At 44.2% G+C, this 20,947-nt stretch overlaps 1 protein-coding gene across 1 annotated transcript in view; it reads left to right on the top strand.

Annotated features, from left to right (window-relative positions):
* Positions 1 to 20,947, top strand: part of ADAMTS12 (ADAM metallopeptidase with thrombospondin type 1 motif 12) — a 609,414-nt gene that overhangs the window by 367,950 nt on the left and 220,517 nt on the right. Inside the window, exons 6-8 of the mRNA XM_073543900.1 lie at positions 2,530 to 2,726; positions 4,220 to 4,303; positions 7,199 to 7,323. Of these exons, the coding sequence (XP_073400001.1) occupies positions 2,530 to 2,726; positions 4,220 to 4,303; positions 7,199 to 7,323 (406 nt within the window). The remainder of the gene's footprint in view (positions 1 to 2,529; positions 2,727 to 4,219; positions 4,304 to 7,198; positions 7,324 to 20,947) is intronic.

Here is a 20,947-nt window from a genome sequence, read left to right as displayed (position 1 = left end):
ATGATAGGGGCGCCAAGATCCATACGTTTGCACCCGGAGATAGGGTGTTGATCCTGGTCCCCACGGTGGACAGTAAGTTCCTGGCAAAGTGGCAGGGCCCCTTTGAGATCAAGGAAAGAGTTGGTGAAGTAAACTACAAAGTATACCAGGCAGGTAAACGGAAACCTGAACAGATTTATCATGTAAATCTGATAAAGCCCTGGAAGGATCGGTCTGCCTTGTCAGCGGAGCTGGCCCGTCCTGTCTGCTCGCATACCGTACCGGAGGTACGGGTTGCAGAGACTCTCTCGGAGCGGCAAAAGACTGAGGTCAGGCAGTTTCTACTTCACAACCAAAAGTTTTTCTTAGAAAAACCCGGGCAGACTATGCTAATGAAACATGACATCGTAACGGAACCTGGTGTCACAGTTCACGTAAAGCCCTACCGAATCCCGGAAGCGTGCCGTGAAGCTGTTTCCCGAGAAGTGAAGGCAATGTTAGAGTTAGGAGTCATTGAGGAATCGCACAGTGCGTGGTCCAGCCCGATTGTGCTAATTCCTAAACCGGACGGCACCATCCGGTTCTGCAATGACTTCAGGAAACTGAATGCGGTCTCAAAATTTGATGCCTATCCTATGCCCCGGGTCGACGAGTTAATAGATCGGTTAGGAAAAGCCCGGTATATTACGACCCTAGATCTAACAAAGGGGTATTGGCAGATCCCTCTGGCTGAGGCTGCCAGAGAAAAGACGGCATTTGCTACGCCGGAAGGTTTATTTCAGTATGTGTATATGCCATTTGGACTGCACGGGGCACCGGCGACCTTCCAGAGACTGATGGATCGAGTCTTGAGGCCATATAGGCGGTACACTTCGGCCTATTTGGATGACATTGTCATTTACAGCTTGGACTGGAGACTCATCTCCAGAAAGTACAAGCTGTGGTTGACGACCTGTGGGAGGCAGGTCTAACCGCGAACCCCAAGAAATGTCACATCGGGCTAGAAGAAGCCCGGTATTTGGGGTATGTAATTGGGAGGGGTGTTGTCAAACCCCAGGTTGATAAGATTCAGGCGGTTCAGGACTGGCCACAACCTGTCAACAAGAAGCAGGTGCAAGCCTTCCTGGGGATCGCCGGCTATTATCGCCGGTTCATACCCAATTTTGCAGCCATCGCTACCCCCCTGACGGATCTTACAAAAGGGAAAGACTCCGTCATGATTAAATGGAGTTTAGCGGCTGAAGAAGCCTTCCATAGCCTAAAACGGGCACTTTGCTCTCAGCCCGTACTGGTGACTCCGGACTTCCGCAGCGAGTTTGTGGTACAAACGGATGCCTCTGATACCGGTATCGGGGCCGTACTCTCACAAGTGAGGGACGGGGTGGAACACCCAGTCCTCTATCTCAGCAGGAAGCTGAATAAACACAAGCAAAGGTATGCAGTCGTAGAAAAAGAGTGCCTCGCCATTAAGTGGGCTCTAGAGGCCCTCAAATATTACCTGGTGGGCCGAAAGTTCAGGCTGATCACGGACCATGCCCCTCTCAAGTGGATGCACTTGAACAAGGAACGGAATAGCCGGGTGACCCGGTGGTTCCTTGCCCTGCAGGCCTACACTTTTACGGTGGAGCACCGCCCAGGGGTACAGATGAGGAATGCAGATGCCCTGTCCCGAGTGCACTGTTTGGCGGGTGTCATTGCTCGACCAGAGTGGTCTGAGCAGAGGGGGGGATATGTGAGAATCATGTGGGAATAGTGGATGAGGGCAGGTATATCTCGCCCAGATTCCTTTCCTATGTGGCCTAGTCTGGTCAGTATCGCACCTGCTTGCTAATGAATAATGGGAGGTGGATATAAAAGGATGCAAGGTGGTTGTGTGAGTGTCTCAGCCTGGGAACACAGAGAGCCTGTCTGTGTGAGAGACACACGTGAGTGGAAGCAGTGCCCACTGCAACTGTGGATTGGCTGGACGGGAGAAGCCCGCCAGTTGGTAGTTAGGTTGTCCATTGTTTAGTTAGTGCCGGACAGGCAAGGATTTGTTTTATGTTTTATTTCCTTTTGCATTGCTTTCACCGTTAATAAACCTGACCCAGGGTCAGTTATACACGAATCCCAGCTCTGCGCCTGAGTTTCATGCTGAATGCACGTGACCTTTGACCCCAGCAAAGGCGATCCCGGAGTGTTTTATCACAAGTGCCACCGCTTTTTGGTGATTCTCCCCATGGATGGTTCCTGTAGTCCCACCGCTGTTTGGTTATTCTCCCCATGGATGGTTCCTGTAGTGCCACCTATATTTGGTGATTCTAACCACAGATTCCTCAAGGAATGCCATGACAGATGGTGGGCCTAACCCATGTAACTGATGCATTTCCTAAATATTATTGTTCATTGTATCTCTAGATCCATTAGTTTAAAGTAGTAATGACTGTAGTGTCTAGATAATGGAAAAAATGACTGTGAAACATTGTAACACGAAGGGAGGGCATCAGGATAATGGAGAAGCACCAGTCACATTAGTCTTACCAGTCTTTGGTTCTTTTTCATGTTTTATAGATAATTTCCACTCCGTTCTCCAGCAAGAACGTCAGAGGGAGAAGTGGGAAAGGACACATCTGAAGAATAGAAAAATCTCACCACGGTCAGTCAGCAAAGAACGATGGGTGGAAACCTTGGTTGTTGCTGACACTAAAATGATTGAATATCATGGGAGTGAGAGCGTAGAGTCCTACATCTTCACCGTGATGAATATGGTACGTTCTGTCCACAGTGTTATCTCTCCACCATCACAAGCTTAAACGCATGAAGGTATCAGAGAGTAAATGAAAGTCCATTGTTTATAAAGGCCGATGTGTAATCCTGCTTTTTTCCTGTGGGGGTGCCGCAGGGGAATTATACACAGACTTTCTATTTTATTTTTCTTGGTAGTCCTTACCTCCATGGTTTTATATGGGTTGCCCAACAGATAAAAAACATGGTTTGTAGAGCTACAGGATTTGTTTAAAAAAATAAATAAATAAAAGCAGTGATTCCCTTACCGACCTCCCACCACATCTGTTCTGACACTTTCCTGGCCCTTGCTGGTCCTCATTTTTTTCAAATGTCAAGAAACGTTTTCTCAGCCATGTTTTCTCACAAGCCACATGAGGCCAGCAATCTCAGCGACTGGAACAATGGGCAATTCCTGACTTTTCCGGTATGTGTCGAAAACCCAGCGGGCACTGGGTCGGAGTGGAGCTGTGGGGGATCGGTGAGGGGAAGTGTGACTTCTTTTACTTCTTTTAAACCAGTCTCTGCTCTGTGAAAAATATATTTTATCTACTGGACGTCCCCAGAGGTGGTCTGAAGATCCTTTCTTGAGTAGCGCTCCTCTCTCCTGCCTCCCTGCCGGTGGCGGGGTGTTCCTGATTGACAGTCTGGACCAGTGGCACGTCTGCACCTTTCCCTAGAATTGTGCACTCTCCCATGCTGCTAGCAGAGGACACTTTGTCTCTGTGACATAGGAGAAGCACAAGGGCAGCGAAATGATCCGGTCAGCTTCAGAGCTGAAATTTTAAGCCCAGGAGACCGGCCACTGCTGATAGACCGCAGAAGTTGGGCGGTAAACTTGGCAACAAGCAGTAAACTATTGAATTGAAAATCTCCGTTCTTGATAACAAAGAGGAAAATTTAAGTTGCAAAATTGCTTGTATTTGCAAGTGCTTAGCAATTTTACCCACTTAGTCTGCGTTCACGGGTTGCGACTGCATGGCTTTTTTTTTTTGCCTCAATTGCAGTAGAGCCACAACTTTTTTAAATTGAGGCAAACTATCCATTTTTGCTGCACTTGCGGCACAAAAAAAATGCAACGTGTAAACAAAGCCTTAGGATGATGAGACGGCAGCAATTTGCAATACAACGGTGCAGATTACAGTCCGCAGGGCGCTGATTCTTGGGTAAAAGCTCATTGCGGGCTTCACCTTATTTGATGCTTAGTAATGGAATAGGATGAAATCTGCAGCAAAATTTGCAATCAAACCTGCAATTAACACACGCGGCCTCTGCAAAATTCGCCAAATCCTCAACGGAAGTTTTTAGCGACGAGATTAGTGTTCCTGCTCGCTCTTGGCATCATAAAGCTGTTCTTACACTTTCCGTCACACAATGTACTGATTGTTCTCATTCCTTCCACGCTCGCTGGTTTGATGACAATATTCGTCTCCCGCGTTATCACCGGTCAGTAATTATCTCTCATTATTTCTGTCAGGTCGCCGGATTGTTCCATGACCCAAGCGTCGGGAACGCCATTCACATAAAAGTGGTGCGGGTAATATTGCTGGAAGAAGAAGAGGTAAATGGCGACATTGTATCACCGCTCGTCATCTGATCGTTTACGTCATTTATATTTATTGTATTGTTATGATTTCTCCACTTTAAAGGAGAATTGCACTTCTAGAAAAGTGGACTCCAAACTATTCCTGAAATAAAGAAATAATGTAGTTCTCACCCTCCCCTGGTCCAGCGCCGAGTCTCAGCCTCAGTGTTTTGGCTACAGCGGTGACATCATGGTGACAGCTCACGTCACCTCTGCAGCCAATCACTGATCTCTGCAACTCAGTCGATGATAATATATCTAAAAATGGAACACTCCTTTAACCACTGGCCTGTTTGCACCCTGTACTGACACAACCCAGGCAGCGCTATTGATGTGGAGGACACAAATACGTCAGTCATATCATCTACAACAGTCCGGTCATAAAGCAGCGGCCGCATTCTGCTGTCATACACATAAACAACTGCGATAATAGGAAGAATAAAACCGCGGCTCAGACTATACATACGAGGGCCGCAGCGGTCACAGGACTCGCGCATTGTGCCTATATTTGACCAATTTATTACCCCTGTTGTCAGGCTGTTTGGATTCACATTTGCTTTCAGAGTTGACAGACTATTGGGATCAATGGAATAATCAATGTCGTTGGATAAGGATTTTACAGCTAGATTTATGCTTCACCTTAGGGAAATCAGCGCTAAAAGCTCCTATTTATAATGCTGCCGCAACAAGGTGCTCACCACTTATAGGAAAGCCTCGTAAACCCAACAAAGTTTATAGAAATCGATAGTACAAGGGAATAAAAGAAACTTTGAGATATATCTTATCAAAGAAATCTGCTTGTTTCATCACTTCACTTCCCCTTCTTCCGTTTCCTAATCTCATCATTAATTCTAAAAACTTATAAAATACTTTCTTCTACATTCAGGACGTATTGTCAGCTACACCGCAATTAGATTATACCTGGATATTTTACTCTATGGAGAGAGGAGAATCAAAGTGAAAGAGAGAGAGAGAAATAGGTACAGACATAGATATCAACCTGTGCTATTGTTTTTTTCAAGTGTTTCTCTCACCCCAGTGCTGGATTCACATCTACCCTGCTCAGCAGTACTATGTAATTCTTCCCTGGCTTCTGCTGTTTTCCTGTACATGTATAGATCTAGTAGAGGTTACATTGACTCAGATAACACAGCAGTGGGATATTAGAGCAGAAAAAAAGTGTAATTTGACTTCTACAGTAACTATAGTCCATGCATTGTTCATTGATATCTTAATAATCTTTATTGAGATAATTTTCTGTTATCAAGATCATGCATTGTGAGAAATGATAATCTTTGCTACATCTGAACCTCACCACAGAGATGGATTGACAGCTACCCAATGTGATGCTGAATACTCAATGTGATGCTCATGGACAAGCCATGAAACAGGAGGTCCGAGGTCAGATACCAGGAAGGCTCGACAAAGGCATGGTCAAGTCACAATCCGGGGTCAAATGCCTGGAGGGTATGTCAAGATTACGAGATAAGAGAAATGGATAGTCAGAGGCCACGTCCGGGGTAAGATACCTGAAGTCAGAGCGTAAAAACAAGGGATAATATACACAAATAAACAAAACAAATCCAAGGTCTGGCAACAAGATCAAGGAATCAGACACAGAGCAAAGCACACGCATCACTGAGCAAAGCTGCAACTGACAATGCTCTGCTCATAGCCAGTCAGTTAAATAGACATTGAACTATCAAGAACGGAGGACACCTGGAGGAACGCCCATAGGCTAGACCAGATTGAGCAGCAGAGGTGTCAATCAAAATACTGACAGCCCCCCAAACCCCAACATCTTATTGGACGACTAGGCTGTCACTCACCATTATGTCAGTACAGCCCATTCCAGATCCCATAGGATGGCTGAGCTGTCACTCACAGTGTCCCTCAGATACAGTGAGTGATAAAACCATGACACACGACTTAGTACCAATGTATAATGTCCTCCATCCTGGGGCTTATTCTGAACATGCGCTGCATGCAGACAGGAAAGCAAGAATCCCTCATGTCTGTGTGTGCTGTATATGGGAGACATCATAGCAGCTAGTCTCCACCCACCAGCTCAGAGACAACTGAATATTGTCGAAAACACCTGCAGAGAGGAAAAATAGAGGACACAAGACTAAGAAGTCATATAATGGCCAGAATCAATGTTATTTCTTATATATGACAGTTTTTTATTCTGAACAGTAGCTTGAAATTACAGGTATCCTTTAAAGAAGTCCCCCAATAAGTTTTTTATTCATTAAATGTGTGTCCATGCATGTAATGTAGTGTGAGTGCATTCATATACTCACCTTTCTCCATTGCCTAGAGCCGTTCTTCTTCTCTTCTCAGTGATGTCACTGCAGTTGCGACTAGCCGGCTCGTTCTACGCATTATGCGTAAGCTGTAAGTCGTTATTACAATGAAAACCTATGGCACCTCGTACTGACGCTCTATAGACTTATTGTAAAGTGACTACCGTATAACACCTAAGGAGAAAGATGTACGGTATGTAGTCATGCCCAAAAATGTACTCCTCGTATATAGGCATGTCATGCCCTGAGCTGTTACACTAGCCTTATTTTTCCACCAATGACCTTATGGTAGAGGAGAACTTGAGGCTTATTTGCCCCCATTTTAATTCAATGGTCTTTGAGTAAATAGAAGATCTGGTAATATCCAACCGGACCCAGTGGTGGATTCCTCGGTTTTTTTTATGTTATGTTCCTTATGTATAATGTTTATTTTTTTAAATATCCTATTTATTCTGCAGAACTTGTGGATGAATAATATTTGCCCCCACTGTATTAAAAAAATCTCTGAAATGTAAAAGGATTGGTGTTGTGGAAAGATATCTTGAACTAATTGTTTCTTGTTCAGGAAGGCCTGAAAATCGTCCACCATGCCGATCAGACTTTGGCAAGTTTCTGTAAGTGGCAGAAAAGCATAAACCCAAAAAGTGATTCCCACCCAGCACATCACGACATCGCCGTGTTATTAACAAGGTATTTATTGCTCACATAGAAAAGGCATTTATTTGTTTGTGTCCTTTTAAAGGCAACATTTCATTAGAGAATGACAGATCATTAAATAATATATTGTGTTTACTTGTGTAGAATGGGACACATTCAGCAGAGTCATATCATTAACATTAGACAGAGAGAGTCATCCCATCATTGATAGAAGCTGATGTTAGCAGCGTAGACTTGTCATTAACCATAAGGGTCAGCAGAGTAATCTCATCATTTCAAGGTGGTGTCAGCAGAATTTGAAAATTAGAGGAAAAATTCATCAGGGTCATCTCATTATCATTAAAGTGAAACATCAGCAGTCATCTCATTAGGAGTAAGCTTATCATTATCATTTAATTATCAGTAGAAGGAAGGTGAGCAGAGCCATCTTATTTCATTAGGTGGAGTGGTCAAAAGAGTCATCTCATTATCACTAGAGGACAGAGTCAGCAGAGTCATCTCATTATCATTAGAGGACAGAGTCAGCAGAGTCATCTCATTATCATTAGAGAATAGAGTCAGAAGAGCCATCTCATTATCACTAGAGGACAGAGTCAGCAGAGTCATCTCATTATCACTAGAGGACAGAGTCAGCAGAGTCATCTCATTATCATTAGAGGATAGAGTCAGAAGAGCCATCTCATTATCACTAGAGGACAGAGTCAGCAGAGTCATCTCATTATCATTAGAGGACAGAGTCAGCAGAGTCATCTCATTATCATTAGAGAATAGAGTCAGAAGAGCCATCTCATTATCACTAGAGGACAGAGTCAGCAGAGTCATCTCATTATCACTAGAGGACAGAGTCAGCAGAGTCATCTCATTATCATTAGAGGATAGAGTCAGCAGAGTCATCTCATTATCATTAGAGGCTAGAGTCAGAAGAGTCATCTCATTATCATTAGAGAACAGAGTCAGCAGAGTCATCTCATTATCATTAGAGGCTAGAGTCAGCAGAGTCATCTCATTATCATTAGAGAATAGAGTCAGAAGAGCCATCTCATTATCACTAGAGGACAGAGTCAGCAGAGTCATCTCATTATCACTAGAGGACAGAGTCAGCAGAGTCATCTCATTATCATTAGAGGATAGAGTCAGCAGAGTCATCTCATTATCATTAGAGGCTAGAGTCAGAAGAGTCATCTCATTATCATTAGAGAACAGAGTCAGCAGAGGAGTCGGAAGAGGAGAACCTGTGATACTTTTTATGTTAGTAAACACCACAAAACCCTAACACCAATATACAGTATTTGGTCAAATAAATATAAATTGAAAGACCCCTTTAAGTGCCTAGGCAGAGAGTATTTAGAAGATCTGACAAAAAGTAAAATAGCTAAATGTTTCAGAAAATGTAGTCCATTCTAAGGGTTAAATTGAATGTGGCGTCTATGCAGGGACACCAGACATGACACAATTGCTCATTTGCTCAATTCAATATCACCAAAAGGAGATACAGTGGGTTTGCAAAAGTATTCACCTCCCTTAGCTTTTTAACTCTTTTTTTACACTACAACCTGTGTTTAAATATTTCTAATTTGTGTGTGATGCATCAGCACTAAATAGTCTAAGTTGGTGAAGTGAGAAAAATATACGCAACAAATAAATTTATGGGATCAAATAACTAAAAATTTGAATCTGCATATGTATTCACCCCTTTGCTATGAAGAAATTCCTTTCATAAGTCCCATGCTTAGTGTCAGGACGTCCCCCTGTGTGCAATCTAAGTGTCACAGGTCAAATATCTGATCCCCCGAAGAACCATCAAATCCATTATGATAAAATGGAAAGAACATGGCACAACAACAAACCTGCCAAGATAGTGTGCCCACCAAAACTCTCAGCTCGGGCAAGGAAGGCATTAACCAGAGATGCAGCATGGAGACCAAAGGTAACCCTGAAGGATCTGCAGAGTTCCCAAGGAGACTGGAGTATCTGTCCATACGACCACAATAAGCCCGTACACTCCATAGAGGTGGCCTATATGGACGATTGGGCAGAAAAAAGCTGAAGCGCACTTAGGTTACGCAGCAGGAGAATGATCCAAAACACACCAGCAAGTCCACCTCTAAATGGCTTAAGAAAAACAAAATTAAGACTTTGGAGTGGCCTAGTCAAAGTCCTGACCATAATCTTATTGAGATGCTGTACCATGACCTTAAAAAGGCGGTTCATGTTCGGAAACGCTCCAATGTGGCTGCATTACAACAATTATGCAAAGATGAGTGGCCAAAATTCCTCCAGAGCGTTGTAAAAGCCTTAATGCCAGTTATCGCAAACCCTTGATTGCAGTTGTTGCTGATAAGGGTGGCCCAACCAGTTATTAGGTTTAGGGGGCAATCACTTTTTTCACACAGGGCCCTGTAGGTTTGGATTTCTTTTTTCCTTAATAATAAAGACCTTCATTTACAAACTGCATTTTATGATTACTTTTGTTATCTTTGTCTAATATTAAAATTTATTTGGTGATATGAAACATTTAAGTGTGACAAACATGCAAAAGAATAGGAAATCATGAAGGGGCAAACACTTTTTCACACAACTGTACCTGGCTACTGGCTAGTGGAGCAAGCTAGCATCAAGAAGGTTTGTCATGAGGTCCGTACCATGAGGTCAAAATCATAGGCCGAATCATTAGACAGAAGAATCATCAGAATAAGTTAAATACAAGCAGGAGAGGTGAAAACAGACAAAAGATAACCATGCGTAGTATTCGGTGACCAGAAAAATGCCCACAGGAAAAATGCCCACATGGAAAATTGCTCACATGGAAAATAGCCAATTGCATCATCACAAAGTTTCAGATCTATGATATTTGAGGTGCAAGGTGAGGATGTTCACATGATATGTGAAAAATGCCCACAGAAAATTGCCCACAGACATAAATACCCACAGGAAAACAGTAGCGAATTAGGTGAGATGCTCTGCAAGACAGAGAGTAGCATAGATCTATAGGTTAAATGCTCTGCAGGACAGGGGGATAGTGTGCAAGTATACGTGAGATGCTCTGCAGGTCAGAAGAATGATCTAGAATTATAGGTGAGATGCTCTGCAGAACAGGGGGATAGTATACAGGTATACGTGAGATGCTCTGCAGGGCAGGAGAATAATATACAATTCTAGGTGAGATGCTCTGCAGCACATTTGCTTCGGCTTTTTGAGGGCAGGAGTCATGATAATGTTCTGTTGGTTCTTGAACTACGTTGTCATCTTTTGTTTTGAGAATTGAATGGCACTCTGAAGAGCGATGCAGTCTACATCTCCAAGTCACCACTGCGTTGATAGTATGAAATGCAAGATATTCAAACCCCAAGTAAATCAGAACGTTGTTGTTCCTCTGGCTAGAATACTTTAGATGAACTCAAAATACACTTTTATTGAAAAGAAATTAAAAAATATGGAGATAGAGCTATTAAAGTACATGCTTTAACTAAACAAAACACAATTGGCTGGCACCGCAGGAACGCCAATGTTCACTGGGGTTGTACCAAAAGGAATGACAGGATTGCCAATTGGAAACAATGGGGGTTGGGGAGCGCTGGAAGGAACATGTGAAATAATGTCAGCAAGTAAAGCCCGGTGACTTCCATGGGCTCCATTCAAATACAATACAGCACAACACAGGCAGCAAAGAAAATGCAGAATGGATTTCACCACAGGTCTCGGAGTCCAGATTACTTCTCCGGGTTCTACAGGTTCGGTTCACTCATACCTAGTCCCAGAGGACAGATTCTGTTCTTACGAGTTGTCAGTCCACTCTCAGTGTGGTGTGTATGAGCCTAGAGACCCTTAATCATATCCATTCTGCATTTTCTTTCACCCTATGCCTGCCTACACCTGCAGTATATGTGTGTGATACATAACTATGTAGGATCTGTTCACTCTTAGGGTGTGTGCACACGCTGCAGATTTTTTCTGCAGAAAAATCCACATCGCTTGGCAGAAACCGCAGGCTAAAACGCATGCAGTTTTCCCTGCCGATTCCTATTACTTTGTCCAGCGGAATTGATGCAGATTCTATTGCAGTTTGGACTGAAGAGAGAGAGAGAGAGAATTTTGTATGTTCATTCTTCCCAGAATGAAACTGCAGCTGCGGTTCCGCAAAAAAGAAGTGACATGCTGCGGAAAATAAACCGCAGCAAATCTGCGCGGAAAGTTCCGCAGCATGTGCACAGGGGATTTGGTTTTCCATAGGTTTACATTGTACTGTAAGCCGCATGGAAAACTGCTGCGGATCCGCAGGACCAAAACTGCAGCGTGTGCACACTCTTACTTTTGGTAGCCATAAGTGGACAGGGAAGGAAGTGCAGGCGCCAGATTCACTGCCACTGAAATCAATAGGAGAGCAGCGCTGCTCTGGCACTTCCGGCTCCTCTGTTGGTTAGTGACATCACTATGTGCTCTTGTCTGCTGACCTGGCTGTCTTTCGAGAGTCCGCAAAAACCAGGGCTCATCCCACTGAACGCCCACACTCGATCCCCACGGGTAGAACACCATTCAGACAACACAGGGTGAGGAGAACACACATTGGTAAGACCATTGGTTCACCAACAGAAAAAAACACAGAGGTGCAACGACTGTGGTCGCAGCGATGAAGGCCACGAGGAGGCAAGGGGGTACAGATGCCTGCTTCTGCTGGATCCCCGTCCTCACTGAAGACGCAGATCCAGATGACATGCATGGTGTTGCAGAGACTCGTCAGGTCCCTGCACTGCGATACATGCTGCACTGCGACACATGCAGTGGTTGTGAGCTGACGTCAGAGGTGCAGCCACAGGGAGCGGCGCATGACAATGGCGCACACTCCGATGTCAGCTGTCGGGCTGTGCAGTGGATACAAAAGACACTGGGCGACGTGGGAGCAGAGGAAAGGTGAGTAGAATGTTTTTGTTTTTAATTATGCATTAGGGGCAGAACAGGGACACATACACGAGGATTGGGAACCGTGTAAACCAGGATGGGGACATATATACCAGGAAGGGGCATATATACCAGGATGGAGAACATTTGGACCATACATACCAGGATAGGGACCATATATACCAACATTGGGACATATACTGTATACCAGGATGTGGACATATTCACCATGATGATGGGCATATATACCAGGATGGGGGTCATTTCACTACATAATGAAAGGGGCAATTCATAAGCCTTTATAGAATTTAGAACACAACAGGGGCCCATACATCTGACCAACGTGTGTGTGGGGGGGCAGGTCCAAATTTGTCACTGGGGCCCATCGGACTCAAGTTACACCACTGCAAAAACATACATTCTCAGCAAGTACTCAAGGTGGTACAAGTGGCAGAATCTCACCTTTCTGCTGTGCCTTCTGGGCTTCCAGGAACAACTATCTCTGCCAGCAGCTCCCAGCTTTTGGTGGGCTCCCACTGAGACGATAATGTATTAGATGTGACCCGCAGTCCCATGTAACTCCACAGATAACACAGTGATACTTTTGTGAGTACTGATAGCAGTGATGGCTCCTCTGGATCACATTGCTGCTGGTTCTGCATGTGCTGCTGTTTTGGGCTGGTGGGAGGAGTAAGGCAGAATCAGTGAGAGATGAGAGCAGACTAGATCTATCTATTGCTGATAGTGACAGACTGCTACAAACACAGAGCTTCATTATTGCAGTTTTGCACTAGACCAACTGTAAATCACAAGTTAATCACATATCATGTGAACATTCTCACCTTGCACCTCAAAAATCATAGATCTTAAACTTTGTGATGCTGCAATTGGCAATTTTCCATGTGGGCAATTTTCGTGTGGGCAATTTTCCGTGCGGGCAATTTTCCGTGTGGGCAATTTTCCGTGTGGGCAATTTTCCGTGTGGGCAATTTTCCATGTGGGCAATTTTCCATGTGGGCAATTTTCCATGTGGGCAATTTTCCATGCGGGCAATTTTCGTGTGGGCAATTTTCCGTGTGGGCAATTTTCCGTGTGGGCAATTTTCCGTGTGGGCAATTTTCCGTGTGGGCAATTTTCCATGTGGGCAATTTTCCATGTGGGCAATTTTCTGTGCGGGCAATTTTCCATGTGGGCAATTTTCGTGTGGGCAATTTTCCGTGCTGGCAATTTTCCGTGTGGGCAATTTTCCATGTGGGCAATTTTCTGTGTGGGCAATTTTCCGTGTGGGCAATTTTCCATGTGGGCAATTTTCCATGTGGGCAATTTTCCGTGCGGGCAATTTTCCATGCGGGCAATTTTCCGTGTGGGCAATTTTCCATGTGAGCAATTTTCCATGTGGGCAATTTATTTTCCATGTGGGCAATTTTCCATGTGGGCAATTTTCCATGTGGGCAATTTTCCGTGTAGGCAATTTTCCATGTGGGCAATTTTCCGTGTGGGCAATTTTCCATGTGGGCAATTTTCCGTGTGGGCAATTTTCCATGTGGGTAATTTTCCGTGTGGGCAATTTTCCGTGTGGGCAATTTTCCATGTGGGTAATTTTCAGGGAACCGCAGTATTCACTGTAACTGGCACCGGAAACTGACTCTCAGGAGTTTATATAGAGAGCAGCCTCGCCCAGATGTCACAGCAGAGAGAAATACTAGCCAGGAAAAAATCCCCAAGTTTCCAAACTTGGAGGAACTCCAAGTTCCAAGAGTGAAGCCGAGCTACCACATTCTTGCCCTGTGCCGCCAGCCAACCATAGCGGACACAGCGGGGATAGGCAGCGTGAAGGATGTCACAACAGTAAGTTTTCTGTGTTCATGACCTGGATGAATCAATGTGAAGTCGATCAGGGTGACCCGCTACATGTCATCTATATTCCTTGCCATTTGCACTCACCGATCCCGAACTGTCCATAGTTAATCACGCCATAAATCTACATGGACGGCACGGAGGAGAATATTGACCGACAGGCAGAGGTAATTAGGGGAATTGGACTTCTAAGCTTTTACAATACATTTCCATTTGCTGAATCAGTGAGTTCTGCTCCCAGTGATTCATCCAATACATTTGTGACGTAGAACTGTCCCAGAATAGCCTAGACGTAATTACAGGAAATCTCTTTTGAACATTTTTCTTTCATTGGTTATGACGTTTTATATATACAGCATATATATACATATACTGTACATATATATATGCTGTTTATGCTGTTGCAAACACACAGTCTTATAGGGTGCACATACTATGAACATTAATCAATCAATTTCACATAAAATCATACATTATTCATATACATGATTCATGGATTCATAAAGTGCTAAGTGCTGCACCATGCATGAAACTTTCCATATACACACATGGTTTTCAATTATCTATATAACAAGTATAAAGTGACATACAGTGCCCTAAAGTGCTAATTGCATTTTAAATTAAAAATTCTCACAGGTGTGTAATATTATTTCAGGAACATGTGCACTCACATTCTAAAGCTCCCTCCATGGCTGCCGCTACTTGTCGGCAAGCCCAATGCTTCACTGCACATGTCTGTGTCAAAAAACTACATATTCCACAATCCCATATGTGCAGTAGCGCAATAAGGCTAGCGGTGCCATTTTACTCAAGGTATATACAGGAAGTGGTCATATGATGCATTTCCGGGATATCCAGCGGTGGAAATGCTCAGCCCAATAATCCAAACCTCTTATCCCATTATCCATAGTAACAAATATTAATATCAAAACCTTAGTCAACGAGATAATACTTTTCTTAGTGGTGCCCTTAGTATATTTCTTTCTAAATTAAGATTATTTTATATTACCTTCATGGTACCAGGTTAATAGCCACTACAATGCTTCTATAGGGGGGACCAAATCATAAGAGCTACTTGTATGGATGGAAAGGAACTACGTCCAGTACGGTGTCACGAAGCAGGCTGAACCCCGCTATATATAGCAAGATGCCCCCGCTGTATGTGCAAAAAAGAGGCCACAAAGGGTAGCAGGGGTCGCACAATGTCGACAGAGCCCCGGGTGTTGTGAACTCATTTTCTGGTTTACCTCTGGCTTCTAATGAGGGTGGTGGAGCTGGCTGTGTTGACAGAGGAGTCGTGAGTTCTCCATCCGGGCTCCCTCTGGTGGTGACAGTAGGTAATGAAGCTGATCTAAATGGCAGAGACCTGCCAGCTGAGGAGGAGGACTGTGATTGGACATCAGGAGTCTCCGACTGGATTTAAGACAGCTGACTCCCTAATTCTGTGCTGGTGATTTTCCTGCCCTGAAGTTCTGGTTTCCAGTTCTGTTCCTGCCTTCTCAAGCTAAGTGTGCTCTGCTATTTTTTCACATGAGATTTGGTCTGGTTTACTCAGTTTTTGTGGTCAGCCAGCCCATGCTGGGGCTGTGCTGAATTTCCATTCTTATTTCTCTGTCTATGCCAGTTTGCTTTTTGTCCCTGATCAGATTGGTCTCTTTTTGCTCTGTCTTCAGAATATACCAGAGTGCTGATATAGGGAATTGAAGTCTAGCGACTTCAGGGTTTTTGTTATCAGAAAGTGTTGGACATTTTTTGGCAGGGTTTTGTGCGTGATTGCAGACAGTGTCTTTCCTTTCCTGTCCTTTCTAGTTAGTGTGGGCCCCATCGTTTGCTCAGCCTATTTTTCCATCTGTGTTTGTGTTTTCATCTTTTCTCACAGACAATACATGTTTGGGGGCTGTCTAATGCTTTGTGGTCTGCTCTGGGGCAGTTTAGATTTCCCCCTTTCTTGTTTTAGGCTTATTTAGTTCTCCGGCTGTGACGAGGCATCTAGGATCATCGTAGGTACGCTCCACGGCTACTGCTAGTTGTGTGGATAGGATCAGGGGTCTGCAATCCACTTAGATACCAACCTCTCTGGTTTTCTGTGGCTTAGCTTGTTTTTGTTTTTCCTCCATGATGACTCATTCATAACAGAATCACCAGCCATACTGCAGATTCTAGGGTACTCAAAAGCAGGAAAAAAAAATTGTAAAAAAAAAAAAAAGTGTCAGAATTTTTTTTTATATGTATTTTTTCCTCTTTTTCTCTGGGGCCGTAGGAGGATGTATTCCTTAATGGAGATTAAGCAATTGTCTGATCGTGTGGAGCAGCTCACTGCTGAAGTGCGGGGAATTTCCGCCTATCTCGCTCAATCACATGCTGTTGAACCAAAAATCCCTACTCCTGATGTGTTTTCTGGGGATCGGTCTAAATTTTTGAATTTTAAGAATAATTGTAAATTATTTCTTGCCTTGAAGCCTAACTCATCAGGGAGCTCTGTGCAGCAGGTTAAAATTGTCATCTCCTTGCTGTGCGGCGATCCCCAGGATTGGGCGCTTTCTTTGACACCTGAAAATCCTATTCTGACTAATGTGGATGCATTTTTTCAAGCCTTGGGGTTGTTGTATGATGAACCTAATGCTATTGATCAAGCTGAGAAAGCCCTATTGGCATTGAACAAGGGTCATCATTCTGCAGAGTTATACTGTCAAAAATTCTGAAAGTGGGCGGTCCTTACTACATGGAATGATGGTGCCTTGGCAGCTCTCTTTCACAAGGGTTTATCAGAAACTGTAAAAGATGTTATGGTGGGATTTCCTGTTCCCTCTGGTCTTGACGATTCCATGTCATTAGTCATTCGGCGTGAACATAAAACTACACAAGAAGTGTTGCCACCTTCTGAACAAATGTCTGAACCTATGCAATGTGATAGAGTTTTGTCTAGGGCGCAACGTCAGGAGTATAGAAGGCGTAATAAGCTGTGTTTTTTCTGTGGAGATGCCTCTCATATTATTTCTGTCTGCCCTAAACGAGAGAAATGTTTTGCACACACATTTGCTGTGGGTGGCATACAACCTAAGTTTCTTTTGGCAATTACTCTGATCTGCTCCTTATCCACATTTTCCGCCAAGGCTTTTGTGGATTCAGGAGCGGCTTTGAATCTGATGGATTTGGATTTTGCTAAATGTTGTGGTTTTCCCATGATACCTCTGCGGAGACCTATTCCTTTGAGGGGTATTGATGCTACTCCTTTGGCGGAGAATAAACCTCAGTTTTGGACCCAGGTGATAATGCGGGTCGCCCCTGACCACCAAGAAAATTGTAGATTTTTGGTACTGCATAATTTGCATGATACTATTGTTCTGGGTTTTCCCTCGTTGCAAACCCATAATCCAGTTTTGGATTGGAAATCTGTGTCTGTGGTCAGTTGGGGCTGTCGGTGTGCTCTTGGTGACACTCCTGTTTTCTCCAACTCTCACCAGTCTCATGATGATCCTTACTATTTGGCTGATTTTTATGATGTATTTAGTGAGAGTAAGTCTGCATCTTTGCCTCCTCATAGGAGTTATGACTGTGCAATTGAGTTGAGGCCTGGGTGTAAATTTCCAAAGGGTCGGCTTGTCAACTTATCTGTACCTGAACACGAGGCTATGCGATCTTATATTAAGGAGTCGTTGGAGAAGGGTCATATTAGACCATCCTCTTCACCCTTAGGGGCTGGGGGTTTTTTTGTGGCTAAGAAAGATGGTTCATTAAGGCCTTGTATTGATTATCGTTCCCTTAACAAGATTACGGTTAAATATCAGTATCCGTTACTCCTGATTCCTGATTTATTCTCCAGAGTTAAAGGTGCCTGCTGGTTTACTAAGCTTGACCTCAGGGGGCGTATAATCTTATTCGCATCAAGCATGGGGATGAGTGGAAGATGGCGTTTAATACTCCGGAGGGACATTTTGAGTACCTGGTGATGCCTTTTGGGCTCACTAATGCCCCTTCTGTCTTCCAATCCTTCATGAATGATATTTTCCGGGACTTTGTGGATAAGTTTTTGATCATCTATTTGGATGATATTCTGATCTTTTCCAGTGATTGGGATTCTCATGTGGAACATGTTCGGGCTGTGTTCCAGATTTTGAGGGAGAATTCCCTGTATGTTAAGGGATCGAAATGCCTTTTTGGTGTACAGAGGATTTCATTTTTGGGATTTATTTTGTCTCCGTCAACTATTGAAATGGACCCGGCCAAGGTACAGGCCATTTATGATTGGGTTCAGCCCACTTCTTTGAAGGCTCTCCAGAAGTTTTTGAGTTTTGCTAATTTCTATCGTAAATTTATAGCTAATTTTTCTGGTATTGCCAAACCACTGACTGATCTGACCAAGAAGGGCGCTGATGAGCTGAATTGGTCTCCAGAGGCTGTTTTGGCATTTCAGGAGCTGAAGTGGAGGTTCACTTCTGCTCCGGTTTTACTGCAACCTGATGTCTCACTTCCATTTCAGGTGGAGGTAGATGCTTCGGAGATTGGTGCAGGAGCTGTTTTGTCCCAAAAAGATCCGGTGACTTCTAAAATGAATCCCTGTGCCTTCTTTTCCCGAAAGTTCTCCCCATCTGAACGCAACTATGATGTGGGGAATCGGGAATTGTTGGCCATGAAGTGGGCATTCGAGGAGTGGAGACATTGGTTTGAGGGAGCTAGACATCAAGTTGTGGTCCTCACTGACCACAAGAATTTGATTTACCTGGAGTCGGCCAAACGCTTTAATCCTAGACAGCCTAGGTGGGCCTTGTTTTTCACGCGTTTTGATTTTGTGGTCTCCTTTCTTCCGGGCACTAAGAGTGTTAAGGCAGACACCCTTTCTAGGAGTTTCATTGCTGATTCTCCTATTGTAACCAAACCTACTACCATCCTAGGTGAGGGGGTAGTTCTTTCTGCCATCTCGCCCGATTTGAGACGTGCCCTGGAAGAATTTCAGGAGGACAAACCAGAGCATTGTCCTATGGGAAAATTGTATGTTCCTGACCAGTGGAGGAAGAGAGTGATGTCTGAAGTTCATTGCTCCACGTTGGCTGGTCATCCAGGTATTTTTGGTACCAGAGATTTGGTGAATTGGTCTTTTTGGTGGCCCGCCTTATCTCGTGATGTTAGGAATTTTGTGCAGTCTTGTGGGACTTGTTCCTGGTCTAAGCCCTGTTCTCGTTCTAGTGGGTTGTTGATGATGCCCTTGCTGGTGCCAAAGAGGCCATGGACCCATATCTCAATGGATTTTATTTCTGATCTTCCTGTCTCTCAGAGAATGACAGTTATCTGGGTGATTTGTGATAGATTTTCGAAGATGGTCCATCTTGTACCACTCCCAAAGCTGCCATCTTCCTCAGAGTTGGTGCCCTTGTTTTTACAACAGGTGTTTCGGTTGCATGGGATTCCTGATAACATTGTGTCGGACAGAGGAGTCCAGTTTGTCTCCATATTTTGGAAAGCTTTTTGCTCCAAGCTGGGAATTCAGTTATCCTTCTGCTCTGCGTTTCACCCACAGACCAATGGGCAGACTGAGAGAACAAACCAGACTTTGGAGTCCTATTTGAGAAGTTTTTTTATCTGCTGATCAGGATGATTGTGTCTCATTTTTGCCCTTGGCCGAATTCGCTCTAAATAATAGAGCTAGTTCTGCCACATTGATGTCGCCCTTTTTCTGTAACTTTGGGTTTCATCCTCGATTTTCTTCAGGGCAAGTGAAATCTTCAGCCTGCCCAGGTGTTGACACTGTGGTAGAGAGAATGCAGCAGATTTGGGACCAAGTGGTGGATATGTTGTCCCTCCCTCAAGAAAAGGCCCAGCGGTTTTCCAACCGGCATAGGACCATTGGTCGCCGGTTTAAAGTGGGTGATATGGTTTGGTTGTCGTCAAAAAATATCTCTATGAAGGTTGCGTCTCCAAAGTTCAAGCCAAGATTTATTGGACCTTATAAGATTTTGGAGATTCTTAACCCGGTTTCTTTTCTATTGGCTCTTCCAGTTACGTTTAAGATCCATAACGTGTTTCATAAGTCTGTTGAAGAGGTTTGTTGAGCCAGTAGTTCCTATGGCGGCACCTCCTGACCCTGTATTGGTTAAAGGTAATGTGGAATATGAGGTAGAGAAAATACTGGATTCTCGTCTGGCTAGACGGAGACTCCAGTATCTGGTCAAGTGGAAGGGTTATGACCAGGAGGACAATTCTTGGGTCTCTGCCTCTGACATTCATGCCGATAGATTGGTTCGTGCTTTTCACCGGGCCCATCCTGATCGGCCTGGTGGCGTGGATGAGGGTTCGGTGACCCCTCCTCGAAGGGGGTACTGTTGTGAACTCCTTTTCTGGTTTACCTCTGGCTTCTAGTGAGGGTGGTGGAGCTGGCTGTGTTGACAGAGGAGTCGTGAGTTCTCCATCCGGGCTCCCTCTGGTGGTGACAGTAGGTAATGAAGCTGATCTAAATGGCAGAGACCTGCCACCTGAGGAGGAGGACTGTGATTGGACATCAGGAGTCTCCGACTGGATTTAAGACAGCTGACTCCCTAATTCTGTGCTGGTGATTTTCCTGCCCTGAAGCTCTGGTTTCCAGTTCTGTTCCTGCCTTCTCAAGCTAAGTGTGCTCTCCTATTTTTTCACATGAGATTTGGTCTGGTTTACTCAGTTTTTGTGGTCAGCCAGCCCATGCTGGGGCTATGCTGAATTTCCATTCTTATGTCTCTTTATGCCAGTTTGCTTTTTGTCCCTGATCAGATTGGTCTCTATTTGCTCTGTCTTCAGAATATACCAGAGTGCTGATATAGGGAATTGAAGTCTAGCAACTTCAGGGTTTTTGTTATCAGAAAGTGTTGGACATTTTTTGGCAGGATTTTGTGCGTGATTGCAGACAGCATCTTTCCTTTCCTGTCCTTTCTAGTTA

This window comes from Dendrobates tinctorius, unplaced genomic scaffold, assembly GCF_039654945.1.
Source record: "Dendrobates tinctorius isolate UK_male_01 unplaced genomic scaffold, ASM3965494v1 ptg000135l, whole genome shotgun sequence".
NCBI lineage: Eukaryota > Metazoa > Chordata > Amphibia > Anura > Dendrobatidae > Dendrobates > Dendrobates tinctorius.
The sequence above is the reverse complement of the archived record's forward strand: the minus strand, read 5'-3'. Positions and strand labels throughout refer to the sequence as shown.